The following is a 17,377-nucleotide window of genomic DNA, read 5'->3' as shown; positions in this document are numbered from 1 at the left end:
CTGCGATAATAATAGTTTCTCAACTTCCAAATAAAAGAACAGCGCGCCATTCGCTATAGTACTAACTTGAACACCGTAGATTGTGATATATGAATCCATGAGATAAGTGACATATGGTAGTGCGTAGTTTAACATCATTTGTCAATGAAGAGCTAGTGAGATGTCACATAGCGACAGAGTGGTTGTTAGGGCTCGGACAATGGAACGTGGTCATAATATGACTCGATTAGGAAAGTCCAGTGTATGCTCGTTTATGCAACTTATTAGTAATCACGAAGAAGGTGGAATTATCTCATCCGTATTCCGCATATGCTTCGGGATCATTTCTATTGACAGTGGTCTAGACCCGTCTAGCCTGCTCAAAGCAGAGGAAATGTGGTGACAGCGGAGGCGCTCCCGTAGATGGCTGGGTAAGATCGCACCCTGTATCGAGATTGAAGAGGAGCTCATACAGTTAGAGGCAATCATATATACTCTCTGACGAAAATCTGAAGATTTAACAACGGTCTCTGGACATCTTAAACCTATTTCTCGGCGAAATGAATTTTGTCGAGGAGACTGTATCCTGGCCATGCACCAACACTCAAGGTTGACACTGTCCCCGCCGCGCACCATCCTGCAGCCCGTAATGCATTACTCACAAACTGGTCTTCCGTGGCCGAGTATAATTGGTCTCAACGGCGTCAGAAATACATATTATTATTATTCAGCTGCGCTGAGAATGTTTGCTTTTTTGGAATCAATCAGAATCGTGATAGCCACCTGACCCGCTATTAACTAATTATAGAGGAGTTTAGTCTTGTAAATGGTTTCTCCATACATTCTTCAGTCACGGTCATCAACCTGCCGGTTCCCCTTCTCAGAAGCTCGCGATTTCTTCGTTATGATGCCTCGCATTGTTGACCTGGAAGCACTCAGAATGCGTGAGTCTGAGTTTCCGTCCACATTTGCGCCCCCGGAACGCGAGGTCAAGCTATCTGAGTTGCCTAGCGTTACAGCGCCTTCAAAAATTTCTCCCTTCAACCGTCGAACTCGAAGTCAAGCTAGCGAAAATAGAAGAAACGACAGTTCATCCGAGGATGAGCGGCCTAAATCTGGGCCAAACGACCCGCAGCCTAAAATTACCGGTCAATCATCTGAAGACAATCCACCGGATAACGAGCTCCCCAGGATCGACGAAGATAAGCCCAAAGCTACGGACCCAGCAGGTCAACACTCCCCATGCGATGATGCAGCTTCTAGAACTGTCAAAGACTAACGCACAGGGCGCAAAGGGCCTAGCATGCACAGAAAGCATAAAGGGCGTAGAGAGCGCAAAACAACCATGAATCAAATAACTGAAAACAGAAATTCCGAGGACGAGCCAGACTCTCGGCTATATTCTCCACGGCTGCCGTACGGGCCCAAGGGTCCATTTTCACTGGCACCACACCTTACTGCAGAGATGGACCCTAAGGAAAGACAGCAAGCATTTAAAACGTCTAAGCTCTCTGAGTTGAATTTCTATGATCGCTTAGCTGCTGCGGGAATATCAGCTGTGTACCAACGTAGCCAGCCCGGAAAGCCCTTGTCATACAATATCGCCTTGAACTCGCTTCAAAGGATGGTACTATATGACTTGCAAAAACAGTTGGTAGATGTTGTGCAAGATGCGGTGCACACCCAAGAGATAAAACTCGACTCAATGGGAACAGCTCGGGAATTATTGCGAAAGTATAGTATGTCGATCTTACTCGTGGATAGTAATATTCTTCTGACACGTTATGTAGCTGCTGCAGTTCAGGATTGCGACTATATGACGGAAAAGCTTATACAGTCGACTGCAGCTAGAGTGGAAGACCCTTTTCTGGTTACCACGAACGACATACTAGGGTTTTGCCTGATGAATGACAACAATCTCATCCCGAGCCGTCATTAGTTGAAGCTTCCTGACCACGAGAGACATAGAAATCACAGAGTTGTCCTACCTGGACCTTCTCGGAACGCACATGGCCAGAAGGTCCAGTGGTCGCAATTATTGGAGAGGCTCTTGATGGGGGTGTGTGGCGGTGTCGCACTAATCGCTCCCATGCTTATTATGGTTTTACATCAAGATCAGGCTACTGCACTCACAACCACCAGTGTAGCTACCATTCTTTTCGCTGTAGGGCTGGCCTTCCTTGGAAAGAATCTACGAGGACAGGAGGTGCTGGCTGCAGTCGCAGCATATGTTGCAGTTTTAGTTGTATTTGTAGGAGCTAACTCACCTTGACCCAGGAGAACAGAGCGTGAAGCCAGGGGATTGGAGCCATCGTAGATGGAATAGGGCATTACTTTTCAAACACTCGAATTGTTTTACTGCTGTGGAAGGATGGCTATGAGACCAAGGCTTGAACAAATGTCCCATGAAGTACTATGCGTTCAATGTTACGGTTTATATCTTTTATTTACACAATCAATACCGGTTTAATACTTAGATCAGAGTTATTTTGTCTTTATTATCTGGTACATATTGAAATTTAGGTCTCGATCTAGAGTTATGCGATAATGCACCACGGACTACGTGCACTTGTTGATCGCAAGCGGCGGCCTCAAAACCCATGGAGCACTAACAGAGCTAATGATGACTAGGGTGGGTATTAGTCCTGTTCAAAGGGTATACCATTTAGGAAAGGCTGTTGTGTATATTAAGACACAACAGGCCACTAAACGCGCAAATAATGATATGGCACAAATTAATAATGGTGTCGAAGCGACCAAAGGACATTGTTCAGGTCCATTGCATATTTAATGGGACGAAGCTAACTCGGTGTAACCATCCATCTCGCCTGGCCGTCAGTAGACCTACGTCAATACTGAAATAACTCCAATGATGGCAGCATAGCATTGAAGGCCATGGAGAGTTGAAAGCAGAGAGTGACAGGTTGTTTCCTAGCTAGGCGGTCCAGTTCCCCGTTGTGTAATTCTAACACATATTTAGTGCTATAGTATCATTTAATAATTCATCCCAAAGCTACATAAGTTGCACATCAACAGGATTTGACGCCGGCACTATGAGCAACGGTCGTCCATCATTATCACTCGGCTCTATAATTTCGGGCCCCATCCAACATGGCACGGTTATTTTGGTAGACAGATGATCGTCCCGAGTTCCCCAGTCCCACCAGTTGATCTTCGTCTCTCCCAACTGACATCTCAGTGAACTACCAACCTGCACTTCTTCGGATAATTCATAATTCCCAGTGAAGGACCAAGTCTCCCCAGGGTGAAGGCAGGCAAAATTCTTATGCTGGCCGGGTGAGATCTGTATATCGGGATCATCCCATATCCCATAGCCATAGAGATCGGGGGAGCAATCTTCCCAGATACCCCGCCATTCATAGACGCTGGGGAAAAAAAGATTCTGTATCTGAAGAGTGATTGGTCTGGACTGACCAGAAGGCTCGTAATGGTAGGTTACATAGACGGTCGTGGTTACCTTACCTTCTCTCAAGGGAGCAGTTGGTGCGCATGCAACTTTTGCAGTCAGAACTGGAGCACCTTCTCTAGCATAAATCTCAGCGTATATCAGATTTAAGGTAGGACAAACTCTTACGTGTGAGATGCGATCTCCATTGGCAGCGTCTTAGAAACAGATGATGGTTGCTCTCCTTCTTCAACAGTGAAAGTCAGGGCCGGGCTGCCTGGCAGGACAAGGCTGGCGTTTTGGGTGGGAATATAGTCATAGACACGATCTTTGGCTACACCCCATTCCCATGTAGCGTATTTTTCACCGGGCCAGAGCAATGTATACCTCTCTCCGGACTTCAACAGGGAGAGATAGCGGTCTGGGAAGACATCCACCCACTGCTGGGCACGACCGGGAGCATGTTCAATCAAGGACGATTGCTTGTTCACCCACGGCTCAAGCGGTGGAAGTCTGCTTACAGGAAGCTCAACATTCTCCAAACCCTCGGGAGTATGGTGCAGAAGAATCATGCCGGAAACCGTGAACCCCTGAATATGCGGGGTCCATGCAAAGAGGCATGGTCTAGCGTCTTCATCGATACGACGTAAGGTGACGTGAAACAGGTAGGGCGTTTTCCGCCACAGCCTTTCCGGGCCCTGAAGCTCGAGGGCAATTTCTGGCGTACCTGGGCTAAGGAAGGTTAGTTCACTCCCGCTTGATCTAGTACAGCTCGGGGTGGAGAGCTTACAGACGGTCCTTCTCAGTCCACAGCATATAGGGAGCTAGTGATTCATCCATTTTTGTTTGCTTCCATGGTCAGCAACAGCAGTCATATTATATCAAGGATGCACACTCACACTTTTGAGGGCTTAAAGCAGTAAGGCGGAGCCTGTAGCGAGGATATTGGTCTTTATATTACGTGTGGAGAAATGTCAGAATAGATCAAAGGTCTCAGAGAGATGCGCTTGGGCCCGCGGTTATGAGAACGGACCTTTCTTCTTTACCCACTTTTGTGGGTCGTGGGCTCTAGCATTTCCGCCTTCTTCCGTTCCAATTCGGCACATAAGAAAGCATTGTCGATTGGGCCAAGAAATATAATTTACACATCATGACTGTGTCGACGATCCAGTGTATTACTGAGTTTATATTTATTATATCCACACTTTATATACAAATTAATTTCTATTGATAGGGTCAGTTATTATCAAGGTTGAGGCTAGGGGTTTATTGGGTAATGTAAGCCAGGGTATGGATAAACTGGGAGCGTTGTTGCAATTGATAGCTTGATTATTAGTCCTCCACTGCGATGCTGCCCGCACCCTATGAGATGTATCGGCAGAGCGACAGTTTATAGGCTCCAAAACCTCATTCAGGCTCCTGGCTACTAGGCTAGAGGCTTTGAATGTACCATTGAGAGGCAAAATGTACAAGAGAAGCTTCCTGGCCCAGGGACCCAAGCATTACATAGACAATATGAGCGAGACAACACCTTAATTTGGAAAAGGACCTTAATTGAGACGGCCAGGCAAAGACTGAGCTAGCGGTAGTTCATCTAAAGCAAATTACCTTTCTAGGCAGCCCTGGGAGTGTGATGAGTTACCCAGACAGCCGCTGCTCTATTGAATAGCACTAGACATCTGACTACTTGGAAGGATACCCACTGCACCATAGGCCATCCACCAATTCAAAGCAGCGAGCCATGAATCTTTCAACACCTTTCCAATTAGTCTTCAGTACCTGAATCATATAACTTCCTTTTCTTGGCTACCTTCCTAGCAACGGCAATTGGCCGGTGATGTTTGAATTCCTTTCCCGACTCTGAACCCCTTTTCACCTTCCACTTATTAAGGGTCCTGCTCATGGCCATGGTGTGAGGATGTTCTTCACCTAGAAGTCGAGCCTGGGATTCCAAGCAGCTTTCTAGCAGCTCTAAGGCCTCCTTAGTTTGCTGTTGCTTCCGCAAGGTATGAGCCAGATTCCATCTGGTGGCAATCGTATCTGGATGCTCATTTCCGAGAACTTTCTTCTGTACCTCCATTATCTGTACCTCCAAAGACGCAGCTTCATCTAGCCGGCTCTGGTTCCGGAATGTGGCAGCGAGATTTCCCATACTAGTCAGCGTAAACGGATGTTCAGAGCCTAGAAGATTCTGCGCTGAAATCGTTGCTTCTGTACCCAGGGTCTCTGCGTCTCGCCACCTCCCTAGACTCTGAAAAGTCAACGCCAAGTTATTGACGCTTACCAGTGTATCAGGATGCTCTCGGCCTAAAGTAGTCCGGCGGGCTTCCAAGACCCTGGTCTCAAGCTCTTCCGCCTCTCTGAACCTTCTCGTCTCCCAGAGGAGCACCGCCCAGTTGGACATACGGATCAGAATGGAGGGATGATGTGGGCCGAGGACTCTCACATCAAGGTCGGACAACTTAAGGTAGATTTCGTTCGCTATCGGCCACCGTCCCAAACTCTGATATGTCGCCGCCAAATTGCTCATGCTTGTTAGGGTAGAGGGATGCTCAGGTCCCAGCAGAGCTGTGCGCAACTGCACAGCTAGTTTAAATTGGGTGACTGCCTCACTCCACTCTCCGATACTCCATAGTGTGGATGCTAAGTTATTGATACTTGTCAACGTAGAAGGATTCTCTTGTCCAAACTCCATCATGCAAAGCTCCAATTCGTCTCGTTGCAAGCTATGGGCTTCTCTATATTTCCCGTTGAACCAAAGAAGTGTCGCAAGATTAGCCCTAGTGACGATGGTGTCTTTGTCCACCGGCCCTAGTGTCTTGACTTGCGTCAGTAGCTGCTGACCTATTATCGCAAGTAAATCGGTCCATGGTGGTTGACCCCTCAATGTGGATTCGGCAAGCGTAGTCTCAGGACAGCTAGTCATATTAGTTAAGGTGCTAGGCTTCTATCAGGCGATGTATGGGTTCAGGAAAAAACTCAACTGCTTGCCCTGTTCGCATTGATCGCATTTCCCATCCTTCGTCTCATGCGTATGATTTGTGTTGTGAAAACGACCACAAGTAACCTGAAGGTGAACATGTGTCTCAGTCTCCAATTTCAACTGTTCGGTGCCTACTTCACGCAGGGGCATGCACTTACTAGCGTCTGATGTGCTACTCCAAGGAGCCCTTCGGCTAGCAATTCAATATTCGTTGGGAGATTTTTGAGGGGCAGAAAAGACCAATCCTCCGCCTCTAACAAATGCGTAGGCTCTCTCAAGAGTGTTGCGCCACTGTCAGCCACCGTGCCGTCTATATCATCTTCCGTGCATGGGGTATCATCGCCTACAATACCCGGACCCCTTAAGGCTTCATCTGCTGTGACAACGCTCTGGTCGGATCTTTCAGATGATGTATTGCTTCCATAGAGATCCGTTGACCCTTCTCCCCGTTCAACCTGGTGGTGCAATTCCACGTAGGATAAGGAAAGAAATGCAAGTGAGTACAGGTGTTGGGAGATATGCTCCCATAGCAAGGTGTACGGCTTCTCACTCAGACGCTCTTTAATGTCAACGGGCACAGAATCGCACAACGGGCAAACGAAGGGACTTCTCGTTGCTATTCTTCTATTTCGCCTCACTCTTCCATTTATTTGAGACTTTGTGAGCCGGCCAGCATGTTCCGATTCCAGGTGCGTGAGGAGAAGGGATGCACTTTCAAACTCCACGACATCATTGTGAGATAGGTCGCAGAACCATCTCTCGGTGTGAATATGTTCTGACCACCAAATTGTATGCCGACTTTGCATATGATCCATCCAGTCTCGCCGATATGCGAAAAAGCGAAGAGGATCCCTGCATTCCTCTGAGATACAAATATAGGGCTCAAGGTCTCGATCAGCATGGGCTCTAAGAAAGGTCGAATCGGAAAATTAGCTGGTGCTTGGAAAAGTGGACCGTGCAAGCAAGTTAGAGGTGATTTACCGCCAAAGTCTCTCCGTCATTGTAGAAAGATCCAAAGGCTCGTCACATAAGGAGCATTGTTTGTATTTCTGCGTTCCTTGTGCTCGTGGCATGGGAAGGTACTGAAATATGTCCACTGGAGAGTCCTGAACTATCGAGCCTTTGCTGATAATGGACTCAGATGGTTTCTTGTGTGCAGCTCTCAAGCGAAGTGCCATCGAAGGAGACAGAGTAGACGGTACAGTGCACGACTGGCGCAGGTTGGCTGCAGCTTGTGATATGGTGTTTCCCAGTGTTCCTGGGAGATTCGTGCCCCCCTGTGCGGCATTGACTATTGCAGACTCCCGGTCCTGGTCACCATAGACAGTCCGAGCTTGTGCAAGCTTCATGTTATGTTTTCGCAGGTACTGTAGGAACGATCCCCGAGCACAGATCGATGTAGCCAATTGTTGACAGAGACTCCGGCTTGCGTGAGGGTATCGATGCTGTACTAACGAGGTGCACAATAAAAGCGCTGTGCCACCTGTATTATTGCTTGAGTTGTGATTTACTCGTCGCGAACTACGTCGTATTCTCACAGCCAGAACTAAAAGCCTATCAAGGGCAGCCTCGATTGCGTGTACTCCTTCCTCATCGATCGATGGGCTGGGTGGGCTCCCATTATTTAATAAGACTTTCTCTGTTGTCTGCGTCGATCCCTTCTCTGCTGTCATTATAGTCGCATGTCAGATCAAATCCCACAATTAAGCAACGAAGACGACAATCACCCCACAGGATATTTCTCGTGACCATATCCAATAATTCAAGGACCATATCTTTTAGATCAGGGTGTGGATCTAGACGAGCATCTAGTGAGGATAACGGAGGCGCGAAGACCCCAATGTAGGACCCCCATATGCTGAAACGTCCTCGCAACTCCTCAAACAGCTGAAGCTTGACCGTGTCATTATTATGAAGGTCCAAAAGTTCACTGAAGTGATTCCAGCATCTAGATGCAGCTTCAAATATTGTAGAATCTTGGGTCGAGGCCATGGTGGTAGAGTAAAATTCGTAGAAGGAAGGTACGGTTGATAGCCGCGCGTGGATCTCTCTTCTAATACTTGCTGACGTGACAGTTGGCTGACTCCCCGCATATATCTATAAATAGCTCCAGTCACGCTCTCTCCGAGCCTCCACGATGACCCCGGCTCTGTTAATGTCTAACTTACCTTGTTGCAACTGCTACCTGTCCATCCGCATTCCAATCTTTTTAGTGATAGATGAAAAGACAGTGATCGGAAAGCTGATTGCGACGCTTGTGTAATGCGACTTGTTGACAGATCATCCCAGAGCGTCCAGCTCTTTCTCCAGGTTTTGCCCATAATTACCAGGGCTCTTCCTCCGCGCCCGTCCATCGAACTCGTAGGTTCATGCTCAAAGAGCAGTTCGCAAGGCCGCAGGATTGAGGCTCTCAAGAATGCTGTAACTCTTCTCAGATTTGAGATTCACGAAATGGCTGACGTTCTCACTATTGCCGATGCCGAGAGGACTCTGCCATACGAAGAGGTAGGCGAAGCGGCGGAGGCCCTCGAGGATATTTTGTTATTGTTCGAGAGCTTGGTTAGGGATTCATTTCTCAGTTGCCGAGGTAGAGTAGCATCCTTTCTCACTAACCGTTCTCAGGGAGATAACCCAGATACCTGTAGGAGGATCCACAGAATCAACGCGTGACTTTCCCAAGCTTGTCGCTTTGAGCACCTGTACGGATCTTAGTATGTGCCGTCAAGCGATCTCATTTGGAGACGCAGCAGCTCGTCTGCGCCCGATCTACACCGAAGCACAAAGATTCAATACCATCATGAGGCGCTTGTATCACTCCCAAGTACCTGATACTTGGTCTCAGTCTCAGATTTTCTACACCCAGGATGAGTCAGGGTCACGCGAGAATAACGAAGGTGCGGTGGAACTTTCCCAGGCTCAGGCTATCTCCAACATTGCAAGAACGGTATCCGACCTCTTGATCCAGCAGTCGAATCTGTGCACGGCTGCTTGTCATACGGCTCTGGTTCTTCTGAATGGGTTTACGCAGCCAGAGATTGAGATGCTCATGTCTGTGTGCGGTGACAAGAACCGACCCCGGTGGAACATTGTTTCATGGAGCAAAGACGACCCATGCAAGTACAGCCCACAAACTGGAGAACATACGGACGATATCTGTGCCGTCTTGAAGCGCTCTTGGAAGTACAAAACAAGACTTCGAATATCCGTCCGCAAAGACGGGACATGGACATACGGGTCCACATCGACTGAGGACCGCATGGAGTCCAATGCCATAGCTCCTACCTTGCGGTTGAGGGAGCTTCTTCATGGTGGCGGAGACGGTTCGGGTGGTGCAATTGCGACACGGTTGCTGAAAAAGGATAAACTCAATCTCGCTATCGCAGTAGCCAGATCTATTCTTTGCCTGCTAGGAACTCCCATGATGCATGACGGGCTAGGCGTGGAAGACATATATATAGCGCAGGCGGCAGATCCGCTAGGTCAAGGAGCACTGTCCAATAAACCCTACATTACCCGAGCGTTGGACCACATGTCCACTGGAGCCTCATTCAAGCTTTCGGGAGAAGGACATCCGTATATTTTGAAACTTGGTGTATTGTTGTGGGAGCTATTAATCGGGAAGAAAATTACCATTAACCCTGAAGATGAAGAGGATGAGGATGGTGTGGACTCAAACCTCTCTCTCTTCAATGCACTGAACCGTGAAGAAATTAACTCACGCGAAATATGCGTTGAAAAGCCTATTCTGGATGTGATCGCCAATTGCCTGAACATCTATCCCCAGACTCAACTAGACGAGCGCATGGTTCGCAGTGTTGTGTACTGGAACATTGTGAAACCTTTGCAGAACTACCTGGACTCCCTCTACACTACAAGAGCGCGAGCTTCTACCCTCCACCGCAAACGACCAGCCAATGATATGACTTCGAATGAATCTATGATGAAGTCCGAGGACTTTGGGTCACCGGCATGCAGACAAGGAGGACTTTTGGCGTTGGAACCCCGGACAAAAAGGGTCAAGGAAGACGATCCTGGCCCGCAATGGAGAAAGCAGGAAAGGAGATGTGAGAATTGCGGATGTCTATTGACTCCAGAGAGCTACGCCATCGGGATAGTTTGTGCCTTGCACAAAGAGCTCCTGGCCGTGCGTATCCTGTTCGATTGCACGCATGAGAGCATCCCGGTTCCATCCGAGGACTCCAATCATTATTCATTTGGCCGTATGGGTCAGCACGATATTGTTGCAGTCTGCTTGCCCTCAGGGGAGTATGGCACCAATTCTGCCGCAAATGCAATTGCCAATATGCGTCGCAGCTTTCCTGCCATCCGATTTTGTCTGCTGGTGGGTATAGGGGCAGGTGTACCCACAGAACAGAATGATCTACGACTCGGGGATGTGGTAGTGAGCCATCCCACAGGAACTCATCCGGGGGTCATACAATACGATCTCGGAAAGCAGGGAGAGGACGGGGTATTCCATCCAACGGGCTCCCTGCAAAGGCCTCCGCGATTTCTCCTTACTGCGATAAGCCACTTGATCTCAAACCCCGATTTATCTCCAGCACCGCTTCAAGGATACGTCGACCAGATCATTGCCACCCGACCAGATTATAAACGCCCCGACGAGGAAAAAGATACTATATTCGACACTGGGACTGTACACATTACTCGCAATGGTATTCGTGAGCATCACTATGCTGATGGTGAACAGCAATCAAACGTGTCTCGAAGAGCCACTCATCCACATATCCATTACGGGCTAATTGCGTCAGGAAATCGGGTGATGAAGAGTGCTTCCGCGAGAGACCACCTCGCTTCTGTGTATAATATTCTTTGCTTTGAGATGGAGGCCGCCGGTGTCATGAATATATGCCCTTGTCTCGTAATCCGTGGCATTTGCGACTACGCCGACTGCCACAAGAATGACCTGTGGCAGAACTACGCCTCGGCCACTGCAGCTGCATATGCAAAGCTTCTTCTCACAGTCGTGCGACCTTAGTAGGCCAGAATGCAACAACGAAAAAGAATATTCACTCTTGCTTTCCTCTGGGCTGACTGTTGGCAAGATTTACGCTCTATAGGAACTCGTCATCAGAAGCTCGTCTTTTGGTGCGTAAGGTTGGGGAATAAACAGTAGTTTAAATGCCGGGGCCAACCTGTGCACTTGAACGCATCCTCACGTGGCAAAAAAAAGAGAGAGAGAGAGAGAGGAAAGAGAGAAAAGAAAAAACAGATTAAATGTGAACTTCAAATGACTGGCAAGTTTGGAAGATCTATGCATGGCGTGAGGAAGCGGTTAATTGTGGTGGGCTTCGCAACACGAAACCATGAAGAGCTTGAGACTCCTGTGATAACAATGCTGACCTACCAAAACATGCAGAGGGTACATAGAATTGCCGCACGCCGCTGGTATAGATACTTAACTACATTAGCAGGAGCGTAGCTATTAAGAGATTCATTAATAGCCCAACTTTCATAACAAAGAAATCGTGGTATCTACCAGGAATACTACAAATATTATATGTAACTAATGTTAATGAAATGAAGAAGAAAATCGGTATATCATATAGCATTGGGAGATACTAGACACCAGAATATCTAGTTATAACCATTAAGCTTTTGTTGGACCAGCTGCAGCTCAACTACTAAAAACATTCTTTTGAACTGTTTTTAAGACATTGCTCAGGGCAGGCTGCAAAGCAACATAAATCGGTCGGAGTAAACTAGGATAGAGAAAGCTGTTTTCGGTTGAATCAGTCTGATATTTATTCATCTTTCTGCGAATCCTCCCTCTTTACCCCACAACTTTCGGAAGTTAGGCTTGGCTGTCTGTGCCCACGATGTAACCGTTCCTGCATGTTAGTGCATCTTGCTAAAGTCAGGGGTGCCATTAAATAACATTAGAATCGCTCTAGTTAAGCCACATCCAAGGGCCAAGACCCCACCAGCATCATATGAACTCTTGTCACCGTCTATTCTGATTTTTATAAATTCCGGCCCATCCCCTTCTTCCTCTTACATACCTCTCCCACAACTACGACTACCATGGGCTTCCCTTCTGACTCGCTTCTTCTGGTCCTCTCTCTAGTGCTTAATTGCAGTTGGGCCTCCATTATCACTCCAGGGGTTGCGGAGGTAGACTTGATCTTTCCGCGCAATGAGAGCTTCCCCCCATCGTCATTGACCCCAATCATATTCGCCATCCAAAATCCCAGCCTCCTGTCAAGCGTCTATCCGCAAATTCGATATTCTATTGAGGAAGTCAATGTCAACAGCAGTGAAAGGGTCTCTATCTCAGGGTCTCTCGATTTAGCTAAGCTTAATTATACCAGAAGTGATCCATACTTCCTCTATTGGAGCACCAGCAAGTTTGATATTGAGGGGACATTCAAGATAAACTGGGCTCTCGATATCTATAACTGCTCTCACGAACCGGATAGTACCGATTTAACGCTTGGATATCTTGGTGCACGCGGCCGCCGGTCTTTCTTCTCTACTAAGAATGGCACCTCGCAGCCGGACTTTGCCGCCGCGACCGAGGATGGTACCTGTGAAGCATCTCTGGCTCAGGCCATACATGTCCAAGACTTTTTGAACGTTCCATCAGGGCAGGTCTGGGGCAGCCCAACACGGACACAAAACTGGTACGCACCAAAACAGCCCACATGGCGTGGTTCTTCCTGCGCAGTCACTGCGGATTGGGTGCCGACTCCTAGTCCTTGTAACGTCAAGATTGGGTCCTCAGCTGCTACAAGTATTTCGGCAGCCTTGACATCTACTGCCTGTGCCAACCCGCTCCGTACAGGGCTGAATTGCCCAACCCCGTCGCCTCAAAATGCAGCCTCTGTGGCGCAATTACCGGTGGGGAGACTATGGACTTTGGCGATTGGTATGCTGCTCGCTTACGCTCATGCATGATCGTAGTGTACTATTTCCTGGGACATTTTTGTTTCTTCCCTAGCAGGGATGGACCACTTTTTTGTACGTTAGCCCTTAGGAACCTTCCGTAATAAGATAATGTTCCGGTTTAAACCCATCTTCTCTAGGCACAAATAGCTACCTCTTCGATAGGTTAATCTTCAGGAATTATTGTGGTTTGGATTAGTAGTTCTTGGCCGAAGCTAAGGCTGACACAATGTCACCCCGGCGAGGTCGGTACCCGAGGGGTATTAGAGCCGCGGCTGATCCGGTAAAATCCGGATATACGCAGTAATGATACGCGAGTCATGAGGATACTCTGGTTACCCTTTTCATAATGCCAAGGAGGCCTTTGCTCAGGCGTTGTGGGGGCTGCGTCTTGGCGGGGTATACCGGGCCAGTCCATTCGCCGCGAGGATACCAGATCTAGTAGGAGTCTGAGACCTCCATATTACCATGCAGTGGTTATCAATTCACTCTAGGATATTATCTCTACTCAGGACCCTCGCTTTTCCATTCATATAATCTTTGACCCAACGATAGTCCGACTGCATAGGGAGGCACAGTGACAAGCTACAAAACTCCCCGAACTCAATCCATTCGTACTTTTGATTTTTATTGAATTTCTATATTACTACATGACTCAAGAGTGGAGTTCATATAACTGTACTTGGCGGCATGTCCCGCTGAGATACTTCGGAAACCCCACACTATCGCCTAATACGGACGTTAATCATCTATTTAAAGTTAGGTTAAATCTTAGTTAGGCTATGCCAAGACCTCAAAGAGTTGCAATATTTCGAAACGTGCGGGGCTACAGCAAAGGATCCGCCGGCAGAGACGAATTAATTCACTTCGTGCCAAAGACGCTTCAAATATATATAGTAACAATACCAGATACATTTTCCTTATCAAATCAGCCAACGCCTAACTTAGCGATACAAAAACTTTCACGGAGCGCTTACTGGGACTTGGATAAAAAAACTAAATGGATTTATATCAAGATATCCGTAGCCACCGCTATTGCTGATAAACTAATTATCATTTTGATGTATGTAGAGTTCAAAAAAGTGCTCTCGTCTATCCGCGCAGTGTTAAGATACTAACTTGAATTAGATGGTCGTCCAAGCGGCAGAGCAGCACGCTCTTCTCCTCAAAGGTATAGAATCAACATCTGGATTGGTAGCCAGCCTTCACGTCATGGAAAATCTGTATTCGCAGTCTCAATCAAAAGAGGTTATTCCTATCCTCGGGAAGTTTCAGGACACTCTGATCTCTATCTACTCCAAAATATTAGAGTTCCAGGCTCGTGCGGTCTGCTATGTACACCGACATCACGCCTCCCAGTTCCTGCGAGACCTTTTCAAGTAGGATAGATGAGATGGCTTGCCAAAGGACTTTGGGAGATACCAAGTATCTCTATATCGATATGCTTCTTCTATTGGACATGCCGACTTGACCCGGAGGGTTGAAAGCCTTCGGAATACCTCACGCGAGCATGACATATGGACAATCACATCCGCTCGAGATCAGAGGGTGAAAAGACTTTTCAACCTGCTCTACACTTGTCCATACAAGGATCGAAAAGACAGAAACAGCAAACGTGTTCCTGGGACTTGTGAATGGTTCACAAGCCACCCAAAATTCACAGATTGGCAACGAAATGCAAATGACGAATCCCCTGGGCTGTTATGGGTGTCAGCTGATCCCGGTTGCGGCAAGTCGGCTTTGACGAGATATCTGGTCGATGAACTTCTTCTCAATACCACGGAGAGAGCAGTCTGTTATTTCTTCTTCAAAGAGGACTTTCTAGATCAACGGAGTGCGACAAGCGCACTTTCCGTGATATTACGTCAGCTTCTTATTACACAGCCTCGGCTTTTGCAAGATGCTGTCCTGGATAAACTGGAAACTGACGGCGACAAGCTTGTTCCATACTTTTCTGAACTATGGAGCATACTAGTGTCTGCCTCGGCCAATTCGAAGGCTGGAGAGATCATGTGCATTCTCGACGCATTGGATGAGTGTCAGGATCGTGACCGGAACCAACTCATCTCTGCTGTCAAGGACTTTTACTTGGGAACCCATAAGAGCAGCAAGCTAAAGTTCTTCATAACAAGCAGACCATATGAACTTATAGGACGTGGCTTCCGGGAGTTGGAAAGAAACTCGTGTATCATTCATCTAAGTGGCGAGAACGACAAAGAGGCCAAGGTTATGTCTCGCGAAATAGACCTTGTTATTGCAAGAAGGGTAAGTGACATTAGCGACCAACTGTCATTGGAGAAGGATGAGCGCGATATGCTTGCACAACAGCTGACCGCAGTGGAAAATCGAACCTATTTGTGGGTTAGCCTCACCTTGAACGTGCTTGAAATATCCCGAGTTTCACAAAAGGAAATGTTCGTCGGGTCATGAAGGACCTTCCGACCACTGTTGACAGCGCCTACGAAAAGAGCTTAAATCGGAGTTCGGACAAAGACAAAGCAAGAGTTCTTCTTCATATTATCACAGCTGCCATGCGGCCTCTCTCCTTGGAAGAGCTACCTCTCGCCTTAGCGGTCAATGCAGGCCACGAAAGTCTTACAGCTATACGTGATGACGTGGAACCGAAAGACCGCTTTAGAAAGACTTTGAGGGACCTCTGCGGATTCTTTGTGGTTGTTGTAGATGAAAAAGCTTACCTTCTTCATCAAACTGCGAAGGAGTTCTTGGTTGGAGATAAAAATTCCACTGTGAATATAAACATCTCCAAGGACACAAGATGGAAGCATTCAATACTGCCGGAAAAGTCCCATTATGTTCTTGCAAATACATGCACTTCATATATAACCGTGGTTGCACACCAACTTAATGAGTGTGACTTTGAAGAGGGTTACGATAAAATAGCCTATTTGGAGTATTCATCACGTTACTGGATTGCGCACTTCCGCCAAACTTGTGTGCGAGAAGAGAGCCCGCTATTGACCCACGCACAGAGGATTTGTGACCCGAACTCTGATGTATATCAAATGTGGTCCTGGATCTATGCGAACTTGGGACGCAATCTTCCTCATGACGCCACAACACTTTTGATAGTGTCGTGTCTGGGTCTTGCGAACATAGTCAACGTTCTTGCTAGAGAAACGGTGGAATTCAATTCCCAGGTTTCAGGCTATGGCCGGGACACCACTATCCTGGGTAGCAGGGAATGACCGCAAGGAAGTGGTGGAGCTGCTTCTTGCCACAGGAAAAGTGGGTATTGACTATAGGGATTCATATAGCCGGACACCGCTATTCTGGGTTTCTCGGAATGGTCACGAGGCAGTGGTAAAGCTTCTTCTCGCCACAGGAAAAGTGGATATTGACTCTAAGGATTCGAATAGCCGGATACCACTATTCTGGGCAGCAAAGAATGGCCATAGGACAGTGGTGGAGCTTCTACTTGGCACAGGAAAAGTGGATATCGACAGTAGGGATTCATGGGGTATGACACTACTATTGTTAGCGGCAAACAATGGCGATGAGGCAGTGGTGGAGCTTCTTCTCGCCACAGGAAAAGTGGACATTGACGCTAGAGATTCAGATGGCCAAACACCCCTATCCTGGGCTGCAAGGAATGGCCACGAGGCAGTGGTGAAGCTTCTTCAAGAATTTCACCAGCCAGCTTTATGAAGAGGTATTATCAGCTATACAGTGACTACTCGCATTAGACAATGTGCAGGTATCCTCAATAGTCGATTTTTGGGTGAATCTAGTTACATCATAAGTCTTATTTGCAAGCCTGTGATGTTAACCTCCTCGTCACCTCACAATAAGGGGTGGTGACTTGGTAGCATGTAAGGAATACTTACATCTAGTCCTAGGACACAGCAATGAGTACTCTCTGGTAACCTATTAAAACCTAGAAACTATTCGAGTTGGTATGATTCGGGTTGGGTGTCTTTATCAAGGTGTGATTATCAAATACCTAGTACGCTTCAAAACGCAAGGATTCACTGTGGCTTTCTTCTGAGTATCTTTCACCCCAGTCCCTTATTTTCCAACTTCACTCTAATAGAAGCGTTGGGTCTTTTGCATCAATACTGGAATACGAGGCCTGATGAGATAAG

The 17,377-nt window shown here is 47.4% G+C and overlaps 5 protein-coding genes across 5 annotated transcripts; 4 read left to right on the top strand and 1 right to left on the bottom strand.

The window, feature by feature from the left end:
- Positions 1 to 805: 805 nt before the first annotated feature.
- F9C07_3512 (uncharacterized protein) lies at positions 806 to 1,258 on the top strand (the record flags this gene model as incomplete). The annotated part of the gene is made up of 1 exon (XM_041286230.2): positions 806 to 1,258. The coding sequence occupies one exon, from the start codon at positions 806 to 808 to the stop codon at positions 1,256 to 1,258; it is 453 nt and encodes a 150-aa protein (XP_041145820.2).
- A 3,920-nt stretch (positions 1,259 to 5,178) lies between these two features.
- Positions 5,179 to 8,396, bottom strand: F9C07_2283120 (uncharacterized protein; the record flags this gene model as incomplete). The annotated part of the gene is made up of 5 exons (XM_041286216.2): positions 8,096 to 8,396; positions 7,350 to 8,031; positions 6,527 to 7,274; positions 6,370 to 6,452; positions 5,179 to 6,303 (listed from the first exon to the last, which is right to left on the bottom strand). Coding segments are annotated over exons 1-5 (2,901 nt in total), but the record flags the coding sequence as incomplete, so codon positions are not given.
- Positions 8,397 to 8,510: 114 nt separating this feature from the next.
- Positions 8,511 to 11,652, top strand: F9C07_2155890 (uncharacterized protein). Its single transcript, XM_071509263.1, has 2 exons — positions 8,511 to 8,955; positions 9,014 to 11,652. The coding sequence occupies exons 1-2, from the start codon at positions 8,631 to 8,633 to the stop codon at positions 11,365 to 11,367; spliced, it is 2,679 nt and encodes an 892-aa protein (XP_071366304.1). The 5' UTR covers positions 8,511 to 8,630; the 3' UTR covers positions 11,368 to 11,652.
- Positions 11,653 to 11,945: 293 nt separating this feature from the next.
- Positions 11,946 to 13,543, top strand: F9C07_2283118 (uncharacterized protein). Its single transcript, XM_071510609.1, has one exon. The coding sequence runs from the start codon at positions 12,414 to 12,416 to the stop codon at positions 13,284 to 13,286; it is 873 nt and encodes a 290-aa protein (XP_071366303.1). The 5' UTR covers positions 11,946 to 12,413; the 3' UTR covers positions 13,287 to 13,543.
- Positions 13,544 to 14,106: 563 nt separating this feature from the next.
- F9C07_2256347 (uncharacterized protein) lies at positions 14,107 to 17,341 on the top strand. Its single transcript, XM_071510115.1, has 5 exons — positions 14,107 to 14,337; positions 14,403 to 14,600; positions 14,682 to 15,688; positions 15,730 to 16,414; positions 16,440 to 17,341. Exons 2-5 carry the CDS (start codon positions 14,403 to 14,405, stop codon positions 16,938 to 16,940), a joined length of 2,391 nt encoding a protein of 796 aa, XP_071366302.1. The 5' UTR covers positions 14,107 to 14,337; the 3' UTR covers positions 16,941 to 17,341.
- Positions 17,342 to 17,377: the final 36 nt, after the last annotated feature.

Source organism: Aspergillus flavus, chromosome 4, assembly GCF_009017415.1.
Source record: "Aspergillus flavus chromosome 4, complete sequence".
In the NCBI taxonomy this organism is placed as follows: Eukaryota; Fungi; Ascomycota; class Eurotiomycetes; order Eurotiales; family Aspergillaceae; genus Aspergillus; species Aspergillus flavus.
This window is presented reverse-complemented; position numbering and strand designations above follow the sequence as displayed.

Bases quoted from the DNA above. Each gene is read 5' to 3' on its own strand.
- F9C07_2155890 (XM_071509263.1), top strand. From the start codon at position 8,631: ATGCGACTTGTTGACAGATCATCCCAGAGCGTCCAGCTCTTTCTCCAG. The intron at 8,956-9,013 runs GTAGAGTAGCAT...AGATACCTGTAG, and splicing joins TTCATTTCTCAGTTGCCGAG to GAGGATCCACAGAATCAACG.
- F9C07_2283118 (XM_071510609.1), top strand. From the start codon at position 12,414: ATGGGCTTCCCTTCTGACTCGCTTCTTCTGGTCCTCTCTCTAGTGCTT.
- F9C07_2256347 (XM_071510115.1), top strand. From the start codon at position 14,403: ATGGTCGTCCAAGCGGCAGAGCAGCACGCTCTTCTCCTCAAAGGTATA. The intron at 14,601-14,681 runs GTCTGCTATGTA...GGCTTGCCAAAG, and splicing joins TAGAGTTCCAGGCTCGTGCG to GACTTTGGGAGATACCAAGT. The intron at 16,415-16,439 runs GTGGAATTCAAT...CCCAGGTTTCAG, and splicing joins ACGTTCTTGCTAGAGAAACG to GCTATGGCCGGGACACCACT.